Below are 24,933 nucleotides of genomic sequence, written 5' to 3' on the forward strand. Positions count from 1 at the left end.
ATAATATTATTTCACTCATTGTTTAAATTATCCCAGGAAACAGTATCTCATTGAGATAATATTGTTTCCTGTGAGGATTTGGGGATGATGTCACAATTCACTGAAGAGTTAAGAGGTTTATTTTTTTACTCAAATTAAAGAGAAAATAAACTACAAACTAATGTGACAGCATGAACAGAGGGCTGTATGCAACCCCATTGTGATAAATGATTCATGACGAGTTGAAAATGTCCCGTGGGGTTGGTTTATGATGAAGCAAAGAAACCAAATGTAACCAAACAAAAGCCAGAGGGTGCGTGGCTGCCGGCTTAAAGTCAATCAGACCAGGTGAGCTGTATTTACCTGATGAGCTGACTCTGCCCCCCTGCAGGGAGAGCCTGTCCATGAGGGCTGTCACAATAATCAAGCTGTTAAATGTTCGTAGTAACACAATATTGTACAAATGTGCATGTGCCACAGAAATAGATAAATTAATTCCACTGTTCATAAATGTTTACATGCACACAAGAAACCTGGTTACTGTAAACCCACATACATGCGCAGCTAGTCTAATGTCTGGCCATGAGAGACGAGATGCCGGCTGCTGTGGTTTGAAGATGAAGAAAAGAAGAATGAGGCTCCATATGCGGACGATACTAAGATGGATGCTTTCTGCTGAGTCACCGCAGTCATCCTCCACACATGTGTGACTGTGTGTGTGAGACAGATTATTAACAAGGAAGTGTGTGCATGTTTGCAAGGCAGTTTGCAAGTATGAAAAACATGAAGACTGGCTGCAGTGTGTGTTCTTAACACGTGTCTGGTTTGCAACTTTATTCATTCTTTTCACAAATTTAAAAAAAGTTTTTATTGATCTTTGGATGGTACGTGTAAATCTTGTTGAGTTGTGACAAGAATAAATACTAACTAAGTTTATATTTACTCTTGGATCTCATGTGCAGTTAAATTATAATTTTCTTTGCTTTCTCACTGAAATAGGGTTTGAAATGGTCTTTTTTTTCTCCCCTCGACCAGCTCGATAGTTCAGATTTGACTAGTCTAAGCATAGAAGGTTTGGATGTGGATCATGTGGAGTGGACAGAAGAAACTTTAAAATTGCCCTTTTTTAAAATTTCTTTTAGAAAAAACATAAATAATATCCATATATCATTTACTTTTATTTATTTGTTTGTTTTTGTTTGTTTTTTAAATTTAAATGGTGGAAAACAAAAGAAACATTTCCCTTTAACTCGCAATAAATAAAAAAGTTTTTTATCCTAAAATGCTTTTCTAGGAATTCTAGGAGTTGTTTTTGCAGTGCACACACATACTTGGCAACTACAAATAATTTTATTGACAAAAAGAGATTACACATATTCCTTTTACTTTGATAAGCAAATATGCAAATATTCATACACAGAGGGAAAGACCCTGTTGATATTTTTTCTTGTCCCTTGTCTCGTGGACGATGCTTTCAGGTCATATTTACTTTGCAGTATCTGTCTTCCTCAACAGAATTCACTGACAACGTAAATGTATCTGCTTCGTCCCATATTGGTTTCATTTGCTCTTTGATTTTTGCTGGATATTTGTAATAACCAAACAAAACCATCAATGAAAGTAATTTCGGTTGAAAGTATTATTATTATTACGACTATCGCATTATGATTATCAGAGGGATAATTTGCCACATTTTATGTGGATGTCCAACCACTGTTGATGGTAAATCTAGTCAATTGAGGCAATACATTTCTAAGTGTGTGCTATATTAACTATACTAAATCTGTTGTTCTTTCAGCACCACTACCACCATTTGACATATCTGGTGACGTAGCTGGAGTTAAGGATAATCTACAAGCGATTTTAATAATGACAGTAGTGGATTGGATGCTAGTTTTCATGTTGCTTCTTGTGGAACTTAATATATAGCTCTGTATGGACCCCGCTGGGTGGGCGTCAGAAGCTCACACGCAATTCATCCTGGTACATGTAGATGCTGCCGGCACGGCTCCGCGAGCAGGAGAACTCTGTTTTTGGTCAATATAGAGAATTTATTACTTTAATTGACTACATTTACCATAAACACTGACTGTACATTCACATAAAACTTGCCAACTTTAAACAGAAAAACCTCTGTCTACATCTGAGCTCAGACTCTTCAGAGCGAAGGTGGACTGTATGGTAGTTTCCTTTTCTTGTTTGCATCGTCATCTGTTGAACTGAGATGACACCAACACAGGATTATGTGGAATTGTTTCATTTTTCATGTATGTGTGGGTGTGTGCTTCGGTGTATGTGCAATTGTAATAATATTCATGCAGGGGGTGTAAGTCGAAAGATGACAGGGGATGTGTGTTGAGTTAATAGCTTGCGGTTTTTATGGGCTTCATGTTACAGAGCAGCATACACGTCATGGTTGTATGATGTGGTAAAATCAGGTCTGACGGCCTCTAAGCCATTACTATGGAAGGTATGGTCATTTTATTTGTTGTGTCAAAGCTCTGAATGTCATATAGCCTTGTAATAGTTCAGTATCATATCAACATTTACTTACAGTATTACAATGCCTCAAAATTATGTTTATTATCATTCAGGATGCATCGATGTGATCCACTGTGTTGATATCGATGCTGATATCAGGTATTGGACTGCTGTTCTTAGAGCATGTCATAATCAATACTTGTGCCTTTCGGTGACGTTATAGAAACTGGAAATGGATGTTAAAGTTTCATCATTCATGAAACATTACATTCTTATCTACAAGCTTTATAGACTATCTAGCTTCTCACAATGTTCCTTCTGTGAACTCTTTCTGAGGAATATCATAGAAATCAAAAATGCAATTAGACAATGTTCAATGAATGCCCTGGTGCTGAATTATTAATAATTATTATTATTAATCACAAAACAAGACCATGAATCTACCGTTAGCAACTTTGTGAGGCTGTATGTAGCTTTAGCTGTGCTAAAAGCCTAAAACCTCAGTAAGATAATATGTTCATAATCTGAGTGGAGTGTGTTAGCGTGCTAATATTTCATCAACCAAAATATAGCACAAACAAAGAACATCGTGGGGGTGAAAAGTCAGAAGGATTCTGTCGGAACCATAAATATCCATAAAAAATGCAATCATTGAGTTATTTTTGTGATGGAACAACCAACCTTGCCATTAATGCCGCTGGCTTAAAATACACATGGCAAAAATATCCATCATTTAAAGGTTTCCAGTGACAGCAGATTGTGGAAGGAGCCAAAGACCAAAGGAAAAAAATGTCCAACATCTTTATTCTCTTCAGTAAAGACAAAGCGGAAACCATTAGCTGAGGAAGCAAAGCTCTTATTGGTGACAGACAGCAACAGGATTTATAGGGAATGTGGTGTTGATTTGGAGAAACATTTGGCTCCCAATCGTCTCCATCATGCTTTCATTAGTTTATATAATTTCTGATGAGGTACTGCAGTCGATTTGATAATGACATATTGATGTTTAATAATGCAGCATCTTTAACCTTTAAGCAAGCTATGTCCACTCTTAGCCAATCATAATCTTCAGCAACTTTGTGCAGCACCAAAAAAGGCTGTGACTTCCGTCACAAAGTTTTGGGAAGAAAAGTGAATTTCGGGGAAGTCGGATGAAGTCAGAGGGTGGTTGCGATTCTGAGTCACCCGTCCTGACCAGTGACCCTCCTGTGCTCCGTCTGAACGACATGATGACATACTGCAACATGTTTACGGTAGGGATGCTACTCGGTTTCCGAAAGCGTCTTCAGTGGCGTCACTCTGGAACGCTGCTTGGAGGAGATGGAGAGTGCATTTGTGTGTGTGTGTGTGTGTGTGTGTGTGGGTGTTGAAGGGTTTGTTTGGTTCGAGGTTTCGTTATGATAGAAACTAATCGCAACATTTCAGGGGAAACTAACACAAGATCTCCCGAGAGACAAGTGATGAACAGTAAATGGAGACACGAAAGAAGACAAATCTTTAATGTGTATCTTGTCCATTTATAAACGTTAGTATGTGTGTCTGAATATATGTGTTTGGAAGTACTTGCCTCTACACATGTTGTTATTTGTAGTTGTACAGTAAGTACGTGTGCGTGCCCCCTGTGTCTATGTGTGTGTTTATACATTTCTTAATAAGCGTGTTTGTGTGAGTGAGAATGTGTGTGGGCGGGGGCGTGTGTGTGTGTGTGCACATAAATCATGAGTATCTTCTCTGAAACAATGCCAGCAGTGCTGTTTACTGTCGACTCTCTGCTGCAACCTCACAGTCTCAAGCTGCATCCTGATTAGAGAAGTTCGCAAGTCTTTGTCGACGGGGAAATTTTTGTCTGATTGTGGCATTAGATGAAAGGTCAGGGGTCAGCAATAGATATGGCAAGTAGGAGTGCTGAGGGGACTGCAGCACGCCCTAAAACCAGGCATTATAAAAAACATCAATTGATAAAAAACGGTGATGCACACTCTCCGCAAAGATAGAAAGCGAGAAAGCTCAAATGGATGAGCGAGAGAAGGAGCTTGTAAAAGCAGCAGCTGGTAGTTCCTTCAAACTTAGCTAAACTGTTGTTTTTTTTCATGACATGGGTGACAACTAATTACCTACAAAGACTGAGCTACTACTCATTGGTTCAAAATCTACTCTGTCAAAAACCAACATCAGCTCACCCCCCGTAAACGGAACCACAATACCTGTCTCCACGCAGGTTAAGGGCCTCGGTGTAATATTGGACAGTACCCTCTCTTACTCCAGCCATATCAATAATGTATGAAATTATAAAGACAATACTATTACAACACAAAACACTGAAAGGACCCTATTTTAATCACACAAGGCCAACAACAAGGTTTTGGCTCACAGTGTGTGTGGGTGCAACTCACTTTCCTGAAGAAATACCAAGAACTTGCTTTGTGTTGCCTCATTTCAATGAATTTTCCACGTATTTGTGCTTATCCTTTCTCCTGTGCACCATACCCTCTGCCCTGGGCACCATAAGACCACACATACAGGCAAAGCCAGTAGGAAGATTCCAAAATATCAGAGTGCTGCTCGTTATACCGCCACAAAAATAGGGCCCAATGTGTTTACATGTTCCACAGTTGTGAAGAACTGGTCTAAAATACACCATAATTCAACTCTTCACCACAGGCAACATATGGAAAAAGATGGATTGCTGCTGATATGCCCACACATGGCAAATAAAGTATTGTAAAGGTGTAGTTCAGATTAGAGAATGATCACTGTCGTGGCTACATGTTAAAAAAAACCTAAAGAATCTTGGGATGAGATAAGACATGAACCCGAGCCTCCAATGTTGAAGTTAATGTTCTTTATCCATCCACGACACTGACCTTCCCTCCATAACCGCACACTGCATTGTATGAACGTTGGAATGGGACACACATTGAGAATCCTACAAAATGTTTGTCTGAGTTTGGATGCATCAATGGGAAAAGTGGGAGAGGACAGAGAAGAGAGAGAGTGGTAGGTCTTCCCATCTTTGACTCCACTCAGGTCAGTGTGTCAGCATGAGCAGAAAGAAGATAAAGACAAAGAGGTCATTGGCTAGAGCATTTGTATGACACGGTTTCATCCTCTAATGGACTGAAATACCATATTCCCATATTCAAGGCATTCCCATGAGTAATTTTTATGTTGATGTACGTCTCATTATCGTCATTGGAAAAAGACTGTTAGTGGAATAAGAGAGTCCATATAAATGATTGGGTGACTAGATATATGTATAGGTAGAGAGGATATTAGCTCTAAATGACAGTACTACCAGCCTTAAAATGGACTCCAGTTTCCTTTAACATTAAATTGTAGGCGACCCTTTTCTTCAAAACTGTGGGTATGTCACTTGTGCTGTTTGTGTAAGATGAGATAAAATGTTCAAATTTATCACTGCCTCTGGGGAAATCAGATGGTAGATAAACACACCTTTTCTCAGATCAGGCGAATGGAAGACAGGCCTGTCGTTTCGGTACATGCATCTGGGCTCGTGGGATATCCCCCCTCCTCCCATGGTGGTAGGTGTTGTCCTCCCCCGGTCAGAAAAGTGCTGTGAAACCCCAGCGTCATGATGCTGAGGTAGTGGAACTCGCTGTGTCAACGGGTGACTTGAGAAGTTTCCCTGATAGTAATAATAAGATAGAACAAACAGGAAGAGAGAGACACAGTGTGCAAAAGTGAAAGATGCTGAGTCAAAGGGTGGGGGCGCACCGAATGTTTTTAGTTGGGTGATGAGGTAACGGTTCGATACTGCTTTCTCATATGGTGACTTTAAATCTATGTGGGATCCTTAATAACACGGTGGTGGAATTTGTTTTATCACTTCCGTTATGCCAAATGTCAATTTGTACAGCTGGCTGCTGTGTTAGAAGAAATCACTTTCATATAGCCTAAACTTGAAATCCGTGGCACATCTGTCTTTAATTCACTGAAAATCAGTGAATATATACTGTTATGGTAATGATGAAAACTGCATTTGTAATTAAAGTTGTATTACATGCTGGTCACAGTGATTTTACAGCCACAGCTGTCAGTTTTAAAAACTATGAATTGAATTTGATTTTTTCAAAATGAATTTTGTGTGATTTCACATAAATCTGCTTGTGCTAACTTTTGCTGTAATATTTATTGTCTGTTCTCTATTGTCTTTATGCTCACATATTTTCAACCCTGCATAGATACATAAAGGACAGAATTCTTGAGTTTTTTTGTGTAAGGAAACAAAATAGAATGGTACATCTATTGCTTGGTTTTTAAATTAGTCAAAACAAGATAAAAAATTTTTGGACATATATGCGGAAAAATACAGAACCTCTAAGTGGGCATTTTCCATGACATCGGTGGACCTGCTGTGAACTGCCTACCACTGACTGGAAAACCATAGACTCATCCCTCCCAGGTGCAAGACAGTGTCCCGAATGTCCCTCAAGGGGTATAAGTAAAGATTTATCCTATTTCATCTTATAGCCAACAAAGTTTTATAAAGGTTGTTCTTTTTTAGAGTTTGCTATCAAACATCACTCATTTAAGCCCTTAGTCCCTTTACAATGTTCACCATTTAGGAGAACCCATTGTGCTGTCAAGAAAATCGACGCTTGATGGCTGAACTAACGTTACCAGTGATTCTCACTATATGTTGCTTTTCATGCATATTATTTCAACACCTGGAGTCAGTGGACATTTGCTGTACTGTGTTCATTCTGCATTATAGCAAAGGTAAACTTCTCAGTAGCGTTAGCTGTTTGTCTTTCATGGCTAGGTATGGTCAAGATAAAGTGATGGCAAATAACATTCATATCTCACCACAACGGGTAGTTATGTGTCCTTAGCACTCTGCATTGCGTTGTGTTTTTGAATCATTGAGTAAAATATTGAGTGCTGAGGTCACAGATGGAACGTGGGCGAGGAACTGCCTGTTCGGCTGTTGAAAGTAAAGTAATATGACAAACTAGTTTTAGTGCCCGTTTCAGTTTGACTTAAATCTAGTAGTTATAGTTTATGTGCCCTTTATTTGAAATATCAGACATCTCTCGGTATTGTCTTTCTTTCTTCTGTCTGTCATTAGAATAGCTCTGGCATAATTAGTTAGATTATTTTTTATTCTAACCCTTAATCAGCTCTTTGACCTTCTTACAGTCAATCGGTAATGTTTATGATTTAAAAGTAATGTACGATTGGGTAAAAATGCTAAAATCCACATTATACTGAGATTGTAAGATTGAGGACTGACGAATGTAGGCTCTAAAATGACTCATGTTGTCTGTGTGTCTCCCACATGCAGGATAAAAGACAGACCGCAGTTACAGCAGCCCATGGGCACGGAGAGCTGTGTTCCCATTTCCTGCTCCAGCCTTAAAGCTTAGCATTGCACGGAAATAGACATAAAGATTCACGACTTTCCACCAGAGAGCCTGGTTTACTGCAGGCTCAGAGCTAAAAGTTGGAATATGTGAATCAATGTGTTGCAAGTTAAAAACATTACTCTGAGTCTCTATTCTCTGCTGGCAAATGTTTTTTGAGCTGGTTTGTCTGCCGTTGTCGGCCTCTTTCTTTTAGTTTACTTTTCCTCAACCCTGTAAAGCCTGACAAGTTAAGTAATTATCAGGATTTATTGAAGTGTTGATCAAACCTTTTGACAGAATATGGCATTTTTATGAAAAACAATATGGATTTGGGGATTTACCTACTGTATCATATTTAATGCACTCTGTACTTGCACAAAGTAGTATGACATATGTTTGTTGTATGCACTGCATGTCTGTTTCCTTCCTGTCAAAAGTAACATTCAGTTCACACTATATTGTTAATAGTATTTATCTTTCTTTTTTTATATAGTGTTTTTGATCTTTTTGATAATCACCTCTGTGTCTTAGATAATCAATGTCAACGCTAGTCCCTAAATATAGTAAGCAACCAACATTTTCACAGCTTAGCTAACGCTGTGTTGCTATAGCTCGTTATTACTCTCTATGCATGGAAGAGCTGCTAGTTTCACAAGACAGTAGACTTCAGATTTATCAGGTTATTATTAGGCTAATCTTGTTGGTCTGGTAAGGGTCTCAGAAACTTGTGTATCCAGCACATAATATATAATATAAGACAGTAGCTGGGAGACAATGAAAAAGTCTATAGACTGTATACAACATGGACATTGTGTCTGTGACATCACCTATAGGTATCTGAAGAGCAGTTGTGAAGCTGGTCGGCTCCGGGTGGGTCCAGCCGTTGCATCTTGGCAGTGCCTGAATCTGGCTAATCCAAAAATTAGAGGTGGAGCTGAGGCAGACCTAATGAGGTGTGAACCACCCAGCAGCTAGTCGCCTTTAAGCCTAAAATAATTTAAACAGTTATATAGAAATTCAGCATCACATAGTTGACACGAGGGAGAAATTAGCTATAGAGCACAAAACCATTTATTGTACCAGACTGTGAACATGTTTATGTCTGCTGTAAAGTTGGGAACTTTAACATGAGGATCTATTGAGATTGAGTTTTGGAGCCAGCCTCAAGTGGCCATTTGATGAAGTGCATTTTTTGGCACATCAGCTTTGGCTTTATTTTTCAGCCCTAGAGATGGCTGCTTGGTCCAGATGCCTGGCTCAGGGGGCAAAACTCTCATGAGGCCTCACCTGCTCTGTCTTACTGTGCACATGAGGCTGGACACACTAATACCTGTGTATGTATATATATAGAGACATACAAAGTAAGGAGGGCCCGTGAAGATAATCTTGCCTAGGGCCTCATGTTGTCTAGACCCGGGCCTGTGTACATAAAATATGATATGAATGCCATGTTAAAGCTCATAGTCATTTACTATTCTTAGTTGATGGGTTTCATCTCTGACCAAATTATGTAGGAATGAAAGTAAAACTTCACCCTGAGCATTAATTCTGGACGATTAAGCCTCTGCTCGGGTAGAAATTGTACGATGCTGTAACAGAAAATATGTGCCATACTCAACATACAATTGAGTAATTGATAAAGGTGTAAGTTGCCGTAGGTGCAACAGGAGTGTCTATAATTATCTAAGATGACCATTATACTAATACACACAAAAAGAAGAAAAAAACAACAACAGAACACACAGAGCCATAGGGTTTAGATTAGAGCAGTGAACATTTATATCATAATTTACACTTTTTGACATTTTTGCACATAAATAACTATGTAAACCAGAATGTAAACAGAGACAGTCCTTTAGGGGATTTTCCTCTGGAGTTAAAGCTCTGATCAGAGAATGAGACGCTTTGGTGGAACGTTAGTTAGGGAGAAAGATAATGAAACAGAGCGGGGGCAGGGGCGACTGTATAGAATTGAGGATGTTGATGTAAAACTGCTGCAGAAAATCACAATTGCTTTAGTAACATTAAGCTCATTCTTAATGTCATTATGACCAGTTTCACTGATACTGTACGCAGTGTAAATGGTGCAAGCATCGGCACTGAAGTTATAAAGTAGGAGGAGGGGGGCCAGTGCATAAAAGAAGGCCGAGGTGCTTTGGTGTATGCCAGTTCATTAACAAGATGGTGGGCAGGTGGGGTTGAAGAAGGGGCCATTGCTTCTCAACCAAAATATTAACAAACAACAAGAACAACAACAAAACATAAAAAAGAGAGACCACAGCTAAAGAGCAAACACTTCATCATATGCCCACAGTATATCTTCCCTTCTTCAGCATTTTGATTCCTCAAGTCCATCTTCCCTTGTTTTGATTTTCCTTTCCTCTTTTTTGGTGTGCATTTGAAATTAAAGCCACGTGAACTTTGGTTTCTAGCGTCAAGTGAGAATCCCTTAAACTGAGGATGTTCACTTCCCTATCGGGAGTTGACAGTGTTGTAGAAAAATAAAACAAAAGGAGGCACGAGGGGGGTGGCTAGCCAGCCTCCCAAGTCCATTATGTGCTACATGTTGAGCGAGCCGAGCCGCTCCTTTGGACCACATGAAGAGCTGCACTTTAGTTCAGTTTGGTTTCTTCTTCTTCTTCTCCTTCTTCAAGTAGCAGAACGCAAATAAATACAAAGCTCCTGTCTCTAGCTGTCCCTTTAAACACACATAAACCCACGCAGTCATATAGTCACATGCACACTGAGGTAACTGTTGTGAAAAATATACAAAAAATGCCCTTTTTTTATTTCATTTAAATTAAGAAGGCATCAGAAAAGGACACAAACATACTTTAGGGAAGCTATCAAGCAGGGTTGAAATAAAGCTCTTCTTGCTAAATCAACAAATTTATGTGCCGTATTTTGGCAAGTTTTTCAACCCTTTTTAACCTGCTATATTGGTGACTAAATTTAAATAGATAAAACCCTGAAGAGTGGACACCCCTGATTCTATTGTTCAGAGATTTGGGACAGATATAGGCATAGAAAGAGTGACTACAGAGAAATGGCCACCTAGAGAAAAAAAAAAAAAACAGACAGAAAAATAGTATTTTACATTGATTTCACCCGTCACTGTAACCATCCCTTCCACTTATTGCTTTTGAAGACAACAATAAAAAGTATAATAAATTAAGGAGGTTATATAACAACTAATTGATCAACAAAACAAAGACATTTGAAAATGGAGAACAAATAATACAACAACAATAATGATAATAGCATTATATTAATTACATTAAAGATAAATCCTGGGTGGATGATTGTCTCTAAGTAAATAAATGCTGAAACGGCTAAGTAGTCATGGGACAGTGTCTCTTCAGCCCTGAGTACGTGAGTCCCTGATAAGTTGAAAACCTGGTGTATTCATGACGTCACTCTTGATGACAACCAGGTAGAGAATCATTTATTTACAAATGTTGCTCCTGGCAAGCCAGTCCGCATTGAGTCGTGCAGTCTTGACTCTATGTCCCTTGGGTTTAAAGGTCACTTAAGCGTGATCCTCTGACTCCTGCTTGATGGTGAGGTTGGCAGGAAGTGGTAGGATGGGGCTGCTACGCCGCATCTTGATGACTGATGTCTCATTCGGGGAATCGTATACACGATAACCTGCAGACAGAAGCTCGGTGGCGCCGCCCTTGTGGTGTGGATGGAAGTTGGAGGACTTAATGTCGGTCTCCCTCCACAGCATCCCCAAGATCTGCTTCTCCAACATAGCCTCCACCTCCACCCCTCCCTGCAGCTGCTCCAGCTGCTCACTGACATCAAAGCGCTCAATCTCCTCATTGGCGCGCTGCACCTCCTCCAATGCTGCCTGACTGGAGACAGCTGGGCTGCCAGGGCCAGTGTTAGCTGCCAGGCAGTAGCCCTTCAGGTGAAGCCGCAGGCTGCACAGATGTATGTAGTGGCGTTGGCAGTGGGGGCATTTGTGTGGACGCTCGCGGGAGTGCAGGCGCTTGTGCAGCTTGAGGTGAACAAACTGGGTGAACTTGGCTGGGCAGAGTTTGCAATGGTACGGCTTCTCCCCTGAGTGGAGGCGCAGGTGAGTTTTCAGATTGCTGGTGCTGCTGAAGCGCTTTTGACAAACCTGGAAGAAGCGACAAAAGAATTTATATCAGCAGCTAGTAACAACCCACCAACCAATCATCTAGTTATTAACTCATCTGTCAGCTCAGTGCATCATCTTCAGCATAGTTTCTTACCGTGCATTCATGTGGCTTCTCCCCAGTATGGACCAGGAAGTGCTTCTGTAGGTGAGCCAGCTGTGTAAAGCCTTTGTTACAGGTCTGACATTTGAAAGGTCTCTCTCCACTGTGGACACGAAGATGAACCTGCGTGACGAAAAAAAAAAAAAAAATCTGCTTAGGCACATTGATTATGTTGATGGAAGGACAGTTGTCAATAGGTTCTGTTTGTGTGATGTGTTTTTTTAAAAAGCATTTTATGACACTCCATTTTGTGCTTTAAACCTGCTCTGTGGTCTAATGATTAAACTGTAATCCTCACAGTACTAAGGAATGGAATGACAATAAGGCAGTAAATCGAACAAGTGGAGATGATTTTAAAAGCCAAACATGGAACAACTCGGTGGCATCTTGAGCCTCACCTTCAGGTTCGACAGCTGTCCGAAGGTTTTGCTGCACACGTTGCACTCGTACTTGATTTTCCCATTCTGCTTCTTCAGCGGGTATGGCAGTGCCTTGTACCCTGCTGAGCCTACGCCACGCTTCACCTTGGTCAAGTTGATGGCCTCCTCATCATCATGCTCACTGGCATTGCCCAAGAGGGCTGAGGTAGGCTTGGTGGGCACCCGCTCGTTGGAAGGTGCTGTGCCTGCTGTTGGGGAGCTGCTGGAGGGGGCGTGGGTGGGTCTGTGTGGGTGATGGTGCCCGGAGTAAGGGTGGTGAGGTCCTGCTTTGTCTTTTAGAGATGTGGCAGCTGAGAAGGCACTGGTTGGCCCAGGAAGGAGGAAGTCTCTGTGGGCAGAGATGGACGAGGGATGGACTGGGTCAGGAATCAGGAAGCGCCTCCCAGCTGTGTCGGAGGGCAGGATGGGCACATGTGGGGGCAGGAGGTTGCTGTATAGGGGGTACATCCTGGGAAAGATTCCTCCTACGGTTGGGACACCACCACCAGGCAGAGGGTAGTGATGGGACAGCAGGTAGCGTGAATAGGGGGCTCCTGGAGGGTAGAAGGATGAGGAGAGGGGAGCAGATGGTGGGGAGTAACCGGGGTAGGAACCCAGTCCCGTGTGGTAGAAACTACCTGGGGATGGCACCGGACCCGAGGGGCTCCCCTGAGGGCTGCTGTCTGGGCTGCTCCTCGCCGATGGGCTGGGTGTGGCTGAAGACTGGTTGCCAGGGGATCGAGTCGTGGGGTAAGCAAGCTGGCCAGGTTTGTGGCTCAGGAAGTCTTCAGGAATGTGAGGGTGTGGCCTGAGAGCCGGGTAGAGGGCACGAGGGTACAGGGGGCGTTCAGGGCTGTCGGCACAGAGTGGGCGGGTGGGAAGCGGCCGGCTGGGCTCCCTCTTCATGGACGAGGACGAGGAGGTGCTGTTGGTGCCATGCAGAATGGAGAGGACACTGTGTTCCCTCTTGGGCGGGGTGGGGGTGACTGTGATGGGAGACAGGCTGGAGGCTTCGACAAAACGCTCCTCACTGCTCACCTGCTGCTGCTTCACCTCCAAGAGAGACTGCTCTGAATGGACAGAGAGAGAGGAAAGAGGTCAGTGGGAGTTCACCAGAGAAAGATCGGCCCCCGGTGATTCTCCCGGTCGGCCGATTAATAAATGACTAATTTTTTTTTTTTTAAGTTGAAATCATGACTTCTACTTAACAATTTAAATACTCAATCCCTTTAAGATTGAGCCTCTGCAGATCACACAGTTCTCTTCAGCAGATGTGTGTGTGGGTGTGTCACAGGGTTAAGGAATACCGTAAGTAACTCGGTGGGCCAATTAAGGTGACAGATTTGATGAACGATTTGTGAGGGGCGAGGGGAAAAGACAGGAAGTGAAGCGTGACAGTTGCCTCTGGCCACTGTGTGTGTTTATATCTGTGTGTGTGTGTGTGTGTGTGCGCCTATAAAATCAAGATAAAATCAAAATGGTGGCAGACAGACAGGGCTGATGGAAAGTTTCCTGCTAAAGATATCCTCTGAAAAATCTTGGCCTCCACCTGCCCTCCGCATACACATACACATACACACACACACCGTGTGACAAGATACACACACAGAGGCGCCTGAAGACAAAGGCCTCTATCTGATTTGTTGACTCTTCCACTTCTGGAGAACACACACGCACACACTTTGGATCAATCTCCTACTCTCCTGATTTTCCAGGCAATTCGCTATTGTTTCCGGGTCAAAGGTTAGATTAGAGAACTTCCACCTCAGTCACTCACACCTACTGTCTCCTCTGGATGATGAAAGAGTGGATTAGGAGGAGAGCTCATACTCGCACACTCTAAAAGCCCTGTGTAGTCAGCTAGCAGCACATCTCGGCTGTTAAATGGCCACAGACAGACCCTTGAAGCGCCGCAGTCTATTATCTGTAAGCTCATTTACTGCCCAGTCAACATTTAACCATGAGGTCGCCCAGAGGCGAGTGTGTGTGTGTGTGTGTGTGTGTGTGTGAGAGATGGAGGTTGTCAAAGTTAATCCTAAGTGCCAGCACTGCTGAAATTTGTTGGACTCCCCTGATTTGCCCACACACACACACACACACACACACACACACACACACACACACACACACAGAGTTGATGACCCTTGAATGAGTAGTATAGTGGCATTGTGTAAACATTGAGGTTATCAGTTAGCCATCCTCCACCTCCCCTCTCCTTCCCTTTTCCAGAAAACAAACAGGGCCGCCATCTTGGAGATATCAATCTGTCAACACGGCCGTTCTGCCAGGAAGTTCAAGTAGTCAACAGAGGGGGTGGGAAGTGCGACCATACCTCTAGCACTCCCTCCTCCACCTTCTTTCTAGTCTTTTCAAGTGGCAAATATATTAGGGCAAATGGCCGATACACTCTGACACACACCCACATGCAGTGTGTGTGATCTAGCATGTGTTTGAGATGAAAAGAGTGGGTGTGAATGTGTTGGCATGTCATGCTTGTGCCTGTTTGTATGTGTGTGTGTGAGAGAAGAGAGAGTGTTTTTGTCTTTGAACACAACACACACACACACACACACAGATGACAGGTGCTTTTAGGTGCTAACACTTAAAGAATGCTAAACGTTGGCGACAAAAAAGATTGAGAGAAGAAAAGAAGAGAAAGTGAAGGAGTGAGACTGAGGTGCATTCTCAGTCATTTTGCTCTCTCACACAGACACACACACACACACACGCACACACACACACAAATGGAGATGTCAACACACACGTCTGGTTTTGCTATGACTGCACTGGAACGAGCCATAACCAGTGAGAAAAACACTATGCAGACAACAGTATAATTAAAAAAAAAGGACCAGGATAGAATAGTGAGACACATCCTTATTCAAGGTTTGAGTCTAATGAGTAGTATCTGATAATTGGACCTGAATGTGTCTCCTCTGATGTCAAACAAAAAACAAATATGGTGGCGCTGAAAGCAGCAGGATACAGATTCTATCAGAGAGACTTAAAAGATAACTTCAATAACTAGATTGCATTTTTTTCAGTGGTAGAACAACCACTAGGATTCATCTGAGTAGCTTCCTCTTCTTTTACCTTTTGCCCTTGTAACTGGCTTTCATTTTAACGTTACTTTGACAGATTGTGGTATTCTTGTTTTCACTTAACTGATGAGATTGTTTCTGACAGCATTTGTAGAGCTAAAACTCCAATTGGCCACACCAACAGTCAAATGTTGTACTCATTTTAGGAACGTCTGCTCATCAGAACGAACAGGAAAAAAAAGTAAGCTGAAACTTATAGCTCTGTAGACAAAATAGCCGTCAAGTGCAGGTATGTGTCTTTATACTGCAATATTCAAGTCACTTGCAGGTCAGCATGAGCCTGTGGGGCCTAAATGACAGAGGAAGCTAATTAAAGACAACACATATACTGTATACACACACACACACACACACACACACACACACTGGAGAGAGGGGTGGGGGTCAGGCAGAGGGTGCCTCCTGCCACTTTCCCCCAGGTCATGCGCATTTTTCACTGGGCAGTGGAGTCGCCCAGGCTGGGTCTGCCGATTCCTCTGCCACCTTAACACTGCTATTAGCCTGCAGTCACACCTGGAAACCCCTGAGCTCCCACTCTCTCTCTTTGTTTTCCTCTTAGCGTGCTCTCTCTTTGATCAGCTCAACTAAAGTGGATAAGTGCAGTTAGTCTGCTGTGTCATGAATGTGTATGTAGGGTGAATTTTAGTGCTGTGTGTCCATATTTGTGTCTTTTGCCTCCCTGCTAAACATCTAAAAATAATTTAGTCAATTATGATGTTAGTTAAAAGGTTTGGGTTGTGGGTTGACATTAATGGTTATGGGATTCATTTTGCAATTAAAAGGTTAAGAAAAGACTTATAGAATACAAAAATACTTAGATTAGATTAATACTGTTTTTCTGTGAGGACGCAGAAATCTGACACTCACTTTTAGATGTTTTCCTCATAAAATGGAAACACTAACTGTCTCTGCTCCTTTTATTGAGGTTGAGCAAGGTTGTGTGTGTGAGCTTTCATGTTAAAAGCGGGTCTTTAAGTGTGTAAGACCGTGGCATTAGGGGCCATATCCCCCTGTCTGTGTAATTACACTGTCACTGGCACACACACACAGATACACACTCACACAAAATACAACGATGGCACTGACAGAGATGAAAGGTTGTTGGTCTTGTACTCTTGTGTGTTATGTATGTGTGTGTGTGTGAGATAATGACAGGCTAACGTTCAGAGAGGAAGGAGACATAGCTACACTCAAAAACACTGTTAGGCTTTAAGTGCGGCGACAGGACACGTTCAAGACACACACACACACACACCAGCACTGCCTATTGATTTGATGTTTTTGAGATAGCAGCACAGAGCCGCAGACATTTAAAACAAAAGCCTGTTCTTTCACAGTAACAACAATCTGTTCAAAATTGAAAACATACACAATATTGACCTCCGATGCCAAATAATTCAACTAAAGAAACTAATTTATATTCCATTTATATCTTCTTAAAAAAGGCAGATTCATAAATGTCCTTATTGCTCCTCATCAACCGTATTGGTCATTAAAAGATTAAAAAAAACTTACTGAGTTTCTGCATCATCAACTCTCCGGATGGTGGGTAGTGGAGACGTCGGGCGAAGTCATGGCAGTACCAGACGAGCAGCTCAGCGCCGGCCGGAACGGGCTTTACCGTGTAGAAGTAAATCTCCATGCCATTCTGACACGCCGCTAGGTTCTGCTCAGCCACGGAGTGGGCCGGGTTCACGTACCGCATCCAGTTAGAGCGAGTCTCATCCAGGCCATCGACGAAGTGATGGAACTCCCTGTCCTCGTAGATCTGGAGCAAGGAAGAAAGAAATGTTTGTAAGATTTTAAAGTTATGATTTCTTTTGTTTAATGGTAAGATTTATTGTAGTTAATTTAACCAGGAAAAAAACTGATATTTAAATTTTTCCTCAATTTATTTTTTCACCTTTTTACAGTTGTTTGTGATAAAAATGGATAGAATATAAGTTTTAACAAAACTAAATCAGTTAATTCAGTTCAATAAAAGAAATAAAAGTATATATTTTTAATAATCTTTAATATGTAAATTCCTCTCTTTTTCTCCTCCCTTCCTTCACTTGGCTGACAAACTGCCTCACAATCCAAGTGAGTTACTGGCCACAACAGTAACTAAATAACTGGAGGAAGTAATTAACTGACTAAATAAATAAATACATCTGTATATCTTAACTAACTCAATAACAAAAAAGTAAACGTGTAAATAAGTAATAGATAATAAACTAAGTGCAAGTTTTAATATAAATCACACTACATTCAACCATCTTATTACTCTTGTCTTATCCCTCTCTCCGTCCCTCCATCCATTCATTTCTCACCATGTCCCTCTCTTTACCTTCACCTCCTTCAGACGGACGAACACACACAGAGTGGCGAGATCCTCTTTTATATTGAGAAGAGAAAGGAAGGACAAACTCATTTTCTATCTCTCCTCCCCCTTTCCTTGCCTCTCTCTTTCACTCTCTAACTATCTCTCGTTTCTCTTGACTTAGAGAGAGTGTGTATATGTGTGTGGGTCTGCATGCGTGCATGGGCGCGTGAGAAAGTGAGATATGACCATGAATGGAACACCTTTCTGATTTAGTGCCTGCTTGTGGCTTGAAGCATAGTGAGTCTTTCTTTTCATGCAAGTCACACACACACACACACACACACAACACACACAACACACACAACACACACAACACACACAACACACACAACACAGGCGTTGGTCAGGTAGGTGGTTTGTGAGAGTGTGTACTCTCACTGTCAGTTACCGGTAGTGATGGAGTGTATTCTGTTGAATTGTGTGTGTGTGTGTGTGTACACTTACAGGAACCACAGTGTGACATGCTATTTGTGTGAATGTGACATCACATCTCCATCTCTCTTTCTCACACAGACACACACACAGAGAAAAACAGCGAGCCCAGTTTCCTGTTCCATTGACTGACTGTCGACATATGTGACGTCACAGGAAGGGGTCCCGCCGGCTTCTGAGGAAGTGTGTGTGTCTGTGTGTGTACGTACGTGTTTGTGTACTCACCCTCCAGAAGTATTTGCGGTTGGCATCTTTGGGGACGCTGTCAGCCGTGTAGATCTCGCCCACCAGGGGACCGAAGCGAGTTCCTTTGGGGATGTACTCCCTGCTGCACACGCCGACCACCTGCATGAAGATACGCACACAGAGATAGGTTAGACAAAAGATCGAGGAGGTCTTTGAAGTGGATTGTGTGTGATATATGACGCCTGAAGATTGTTGCACACTTAATTTTAGCCTCTCAACAGGAAATAATCTGGTGAGTTCTTAAACCAATAAAATCATCATGAAATCAATCGTTTAAAACTACTTTCTTTGTTCTTTTGATGTGTTTTCACAGTGATTCACATGCTTGTAGTGCGGTATTGCAGCGTCAGCAAGTGGCATGGAAGCATCAATCAACGTGGTGTGATTACACAGCAACAGTCAATCTATTATCTGGCTTTTAATGTCTTAAAAACACCAGATGGTATCTTGTTAAGATGCAAGAATTTTGCATGTAAAGATCATTTGTGATAACACACATGAGAAACAAGGTGTTTTTGACCACATGGTTTGTCGTAGATTTCCGTGTGTGTGTGTTTTCATGCAGTTGTGCACATCCATCAGTCATATGTGTCATTAAATCTAATTAAGTCTTATTGTATGTACAAATACAGACTCACAGACTCGCTCTATCAATCAGCTGTCACAGACGATGATTAATGAACCAACTTCACACTTCAGTTCATTTGGAGTGTGTGTGTGTGTGTGTGTCTGGAGAAAAACTGTAAAATCTCTTCTTTCACATCTCTTTCTCTCTCTCTCGTCACACCTCCACTATTCGCCACATCAAACCAAAACTGCAGCCACTTCAGACGCTTCGGGGGGAAACATTCAAATACTCAAAAGAAAAAAAAAAACTTTTGTTTCTCCTTTTTCTTCTTCTTGTCTGATTCAATCAAAGAACAAAAAATGGGAGGAGGAGGAGGAGAAAGAAGTAGAGAAAGAAGAGAAAAGAGAGGGATTATGTGGCGACAAGACGTCAGGCTCTAGCCGTGGACGGTAGAGAAACACACACACACAAACACACACACACATTTCCTTCATGCATAACCGACACAAACAGACATCTTTCCCAAACCCCTGGTGACAAGGGAAATCCCCCCTTCCCCTTTTCCCTCTTTAGGACCATACATAAGTGTGTGTGCACAAGTGTGTGTAACCAGAGTTCTTTTTAACTTATTAACAGACTTTTATAATGCTCCCTCTCTTTCTTTGACCCAAAACTCAATCTTTGATCAGAGTGCCAAAATCCCATCCTCAGCCTTTCCCTTCTTCCTCTCTCGGTCCAGATAAATATTGGCTGATAGCCTATCAGCTCGTAAACAAAACACACTTCTCTCTCTGGTTCTTTCCTGTTGATAAGCCCCCTGATGAGAAAATCTATGTGATCACGCCATTTTAAGTTTACAGACAAACTCACAAAGTGTCAAAATTGCCAAAGTCACAACCTATTGACCTGCAGTCATGCACTTTTTTTCTCAATACATTGTATAGATCTGGAAAACACTGTATAGATCCACTGCAGGAGATTAACTAAACCTCAAGCCTCAACACTAAAATGTTTGATCTCTAAAATCAATAACTGCAGGATTGATGCAGTTATTATCACCATTGAGTCAACTGTTATTTTACCAGTTATTGACTGAAACAAAGTCTTTCAGGAGTTTCAAGACAACCTGAATAAAGTTAAGCTTCATTTTTAAAGAACATAAACCTTACAGACCACTGCAGATTTGACATTTGAGGCATCTGAGAGTCAAAGTTCACATTATAGCCTCATTAAATGTCACTAAGCAGCTTTAAAATCAGCAGACAAAGACAGAGGCAGTTTTAAGGTATTGTGTTTGTTAAGATGCCTTATTGTGCCCCCTGTCAGATGGGACAGTTATTGCAGCTAATTTAATGACAAGAATAAAATGAAGTCTTTGGGGTTTGAAACACACACACACACACACACACACACACACACACACACACACACACACACACACACACACACACACACACACACACACACACACACAATTGTGATAAGGCCTTCACCATTTTCTCAGATGATGAATGAGTTTTCATGGATAGATGAGAGCTGATGAAGTCACTGTTACGGTGTGTGTGTGTGTGTGTGTGTGTGTGTGCGCTTTAATTCTGCTTCAGGCGTTTCACACGCCCACTCACATGCACATTCCTCTGTAATGTGTGTGTGAAGTTTTATGATGAGACACGACCCCCTCTTCATTACATGACCCACATCTGACTCACGAGTGTGCAGAGAAATTGAGACTGCAGAGAAAGTTAGCATGTCTGCCAGTGTGTGTGTGTGTGTGTGTGTGTGTGTGTGTGTGTGTTTGAATCTGACCTCCTTGCTGTCAGCCGGGTGTTTTAAAGCCAGGTTTCGGGGCAGTGATGCCTCAGCTCTGGTTGTTGATGTCATGGTGTCACAGTCTGGCCCCGCCTCCCATGGTGTGTCTTTAACAATGTATGTGCACTTCTCCTCAAACTCTGCCTCTGTCCATCTGGTCATGTCTGCGTCTTCCATGTCCATCTCCATGTCGATGTCTGTGTCTGCCATCATCTGGGCTCCGTCAGAGCTTGGGCTGGCGATTGAGGCCATCTTGGCTTCACGGTGTGTGTCGTCCTGCTCCACGGTGTGCGCCCCCTCACTGGTCAACATGGCCGAGCTATGAGAGGTCGCCTGCTTGGCATAAACAGAGAGAAAAAAAGGGATATTTTTTATTTCCTTTATTTAAACATTTCCGCCAATGAAAACTCAGAAAGGTACAACAATATTTTAGGGGGGCTGAGGGAAGAACAGAGAAGATAAGAACAGTGGAGAATCAAAAAAGGAAAGACAGAAGGAACGAAGGAAAGGAGGGAGGAAAAAGAAACATGAGAGCAAACTGACTTTTTTTTTTTTTTTTTTTTAAAGGTGAAGATGAGAAAGGGGACTCAAGAAGAAAAGAAGAAAGAGAAAGAAAGTAAGAAAAAGATGAAAGCAGAGACAGAGGCAGTGGACTAAGTGGAAAAATGATAACTGAAGTAAGAAAGAATGGAGATGTGGGAGGAAAAAGATAAGAGATAAAACGAGTAAAGAAAGAAAAGGATTGGGACAAAAAGACATAGGGATGCAGAGGGAGAGAATAAAGAGGAAGAGCTGTGATTATTATGTGGGGTGACTCAGGGGGGGATCTGACTAAAACTACTGACTCACTCACTCACACACACACACACACACACACACACACTTAGAAACAGACCGGAAGCATTTTGTCTTGTCAACCATTTACACAGAACATGAACAAATTTGGGAAACAATTAAAGAAATATAAAAACCTAGGACTAAAATCTGCATTCATTCATGACTAGTGATAATCACTTAAATTTAATACAATAATAATAAATATTATAATGGGGTAATTATTTGCAAAAAGATTCTAAACCAAGCACCGTAAAACATTTTATTCGTAAATTCAAACTAACTGACGTTCAGTTGTTTTTTTCTCTTCTCCTCAGATGTAACAAGAAATACTATCTGTTTTCTATCTGAAAATTTAATTTAACTGATTGATTTCTCGCTTATTTTTCCTTTTTTTTGGCTATAAAAACCACAAGGTAAAATTTAAGATGAGTCAGGCTGAGAAAGGAGACTTTGATCAAAGAACGAGAATGAGAAAGAGGAACTGATAGAAGACATGTGTCTCAGAGTGATCCAGTGGAATGATGCTCCTTTCCAAATATGTAAATCCTTAATTATATTAAGAATTTAGTTTTCAAACTGATGTATTTCATAAAATAATAAAGTCAAATAAACTCTGACACTTGTAGGCATCAGACTAATACTGAACAATGAATGTCAGCAACATTTTCCATCAAATCCAAATTTGCTGTAAATGAACAATTATTAAAAAAGAGACAAAGTGATTCATTTAACATTAAGTCTGAGTCTTTTTATCTGCAGGTTATCCGCATTTCTCTTTGTGTCCTCTTTCTCTCTCTTTCTGCAATTCTCAAGTCAGTATCTCTAAAGTAAATGGACTTTTCATATATCCTTTGTCTTTTTGTCCGTTTCTCTGTATAAGACTACTCCTTATCCAGAAAGTATATACAGAAATGTAACTCAGACAGTTATAAGTTTCAATGTGTCAGAGAAATTTTAAGTTTTCCCAACAATGTGGTGGATTTACTCCTCTGTATCCTCCCTCTGTCTCCCCCCCGCCTCCTCCCCGTCTCTTCCTGGGGTTGAAGACAGAGGAAGGAAACGGCGTCTGTGTCTGAATGAAGCTAAAATTGGAAGCAGAGTGGCACTGCAGCGGAACCGGCAAATCATCCCAACTCCCAGCGTGTGTGCATGTGTGTGTGTTGCTAATGGTTAGGGGGGGGCAATGAGGAAGGGAGCGCCAAAACTTTTCCATTTGGGGGGCCACAGCAGCGCAAACAAGACTTCAAACGTGATCCCACCCAAATCCCCCACACACACAGTCAGAAATCCACACAGGGACAAACATGCTGCTCGTCCCATGCAGACGAGCGGAAAGCAGCAGATCTTTAGTGACCACACTCAGCTCTGTGAATTCTTCTGGAGCCGCAAGAAAGAAAATGATTTCACATCCAAGTCACAGCCAAGTTTTCCTCCAAACAGCAACAAGTAATGACACAATGAGATGAACTGAAATCACTTCTGGTTACAGACAACCAGTGATTCTTAGAAAATACAAAATTACATTTTCACATTGGACTCCCTTTTAGGAACCACACACTGGAAAAAAAAAGTCCAGACCCTTATCAGCTCTTCTTATTTATAGTCATTTTGATGTTTTTTGAGATCTTGCAAATCACACAACTGACTTTTTTTATTCTAAACTTGTAAAAAAAAGGCACTTAAAATTATTAAAATACTACCAAAACCTAAAAATCTTAAATCATTAAGAAAAATTGATCTTCTTTGCTTCAAACATCGCCTGCATCCTCACTTTCGCAGTAAAACTCATTAGACAGGAGCAAAGCAAATAATTCAAATTACATTCTAATCCCACAATATCCATTGTTAGAACTGTAAAATGATATTTCCAGCAAGAAAATATATTTCTCCCCAAGAGCGGCTACACTTTTTCCCACAGAGAACTGACCAGCAAAACAGTTTCTGCTCTATTTGTCATTTAAATGAAGCACATTAAAAACTGCTCACATATGGAAATGTTTCTCAATATTTCAGCTCTCATAAGAACTCAGAATCCTCTTTGCATAACAGCTGCAACATTGAAAACTAATAGTGAAACCAAAAACCAAGAAACAATTCACCTATTGCACATGCCAAGACCAACTGAAAATACAAAAGCTGTCTGTACACAGTCAGAGGAATTTCAAATTAAGTTGCAATTTAATAAGTCATGTCAATATGAAACTATGAGCTGTTTAACAACATATCAGGGGAAAACAGCAATGAGACATCACACTTTCTCATTTAAATCCAAGTGGAAAAAGGCAAATTCTAAATAAAAAGGAGGACACTTATTCTGACAAAAAACAATGTTCATGTCTGTGTCCAGTTGCGTTCATTACAATCCATGTGTAAACTGCTTAATGTCTGCAATGAAGCTTAAAATCCCAACTGAGGTGCTGAAAAACCTCACCCTCACTCAAAGCAAAACACCTCCAAGCAGCGCTTCGAATCTAAACTAAATCCAAAAAAAGTGCAAAAAACACTGCTGCACGTCATTAGCAGCATGAAGAGAAGAAAATAGAACTCGGCTCAAGCCAGAAATAAAAAAAACTCTTTGAATTCCCCGTCAGAAATAAGCAACAAAAGAAGGGAAAAAAAGCCAAACAACCTCACAACTAGATGAATTTGAATCTTAAAATTTTAAATTTTACTTAATTTGACAATCCGGAAAATGTAAAACAATAGGCTATATAAAATAAAAGAAGTCTAAAACAAAAGGAGTTCTTTTGTTTGTTTGTTTTTTTAAATAAACTGATCTTTTGAAGCTGTCAACGAGCTGCTCCGTACTCACCGTGTGACTTTGATCCCATCCACACATGGGAACTACCGGCCAGATCCTCTGTATATGTCTGTCTGAGGATAGAGCGTGAGTGTAGGACAGGTGCAGATCTCCCCTCCGTACGTCCCGCTCCGAGCGCTGATACTCCACACTGGGCTGAGCGTGTTAAAGTGCGCGTATTTGAGTGTATGATCCACTCGTTGTCCTGTGTTCAACTGCCTGAAAAATCAACATCCCTCTGACTTAGTTGGAAAGAGGGCCGTCTTTCGCTCTCTCCCCAAGC

General features: G+C 41.3%; 1 protein-coding gene across 1 annotated transcript; it reads right to left on the reverse strand.

Annotated features, from left to right (window-relative positions):
• Positions 1-9,581: 9,581 nt before the first annotated feature.
• Positions 9,582-24,874, reverse strand: prdm1a (PR domain containing 1a, with ZNF domain). The gene is made up of 7 exons (XM_038710518.1): positions 24,663-24,874; positions 21,011-21,346; positions 18,616-18,735; positions 17,109-17,361; positions 12,472-13,562; positions 12,068-12,196; positions 9,582-11,952 (listed from the first exon to the last, which is right to left on the reverse strand). The coding sequence occupies exons 1-7, from the start codon at positions 24,687-24,689 to the stop codon at positions 11,356-11,358; spliced, it is 2,553 nt and encodes an 850-aa protein (XP_038566446.1). The 5' UTR covers positions 24,690-24,874; the 3' UTR covers positions 9,582-11,355.
• Positions 24,875-24,933: the final 59 nt, after the last annotated feature.

Source organism: Micropterus salmoides, unplaced genomic scaffold, assembly GCF_014851395.1.
Source record: "Micropterus salmoides isolate LMB-PRFRI ecotype aquatic unplaced genomic scaffold, ASM1485139v1 Ms_hic_scaffold_11, whole genome shotgun sequence".
In the NCBI taxonomy this organism is placed as follows: domain Eukaryota; kingdom Metazoa; phylum Chordata; class Actinopteri; order Centrarchiformes; family Centrarchidae; genus Micropterus; species Micropterus salmoides.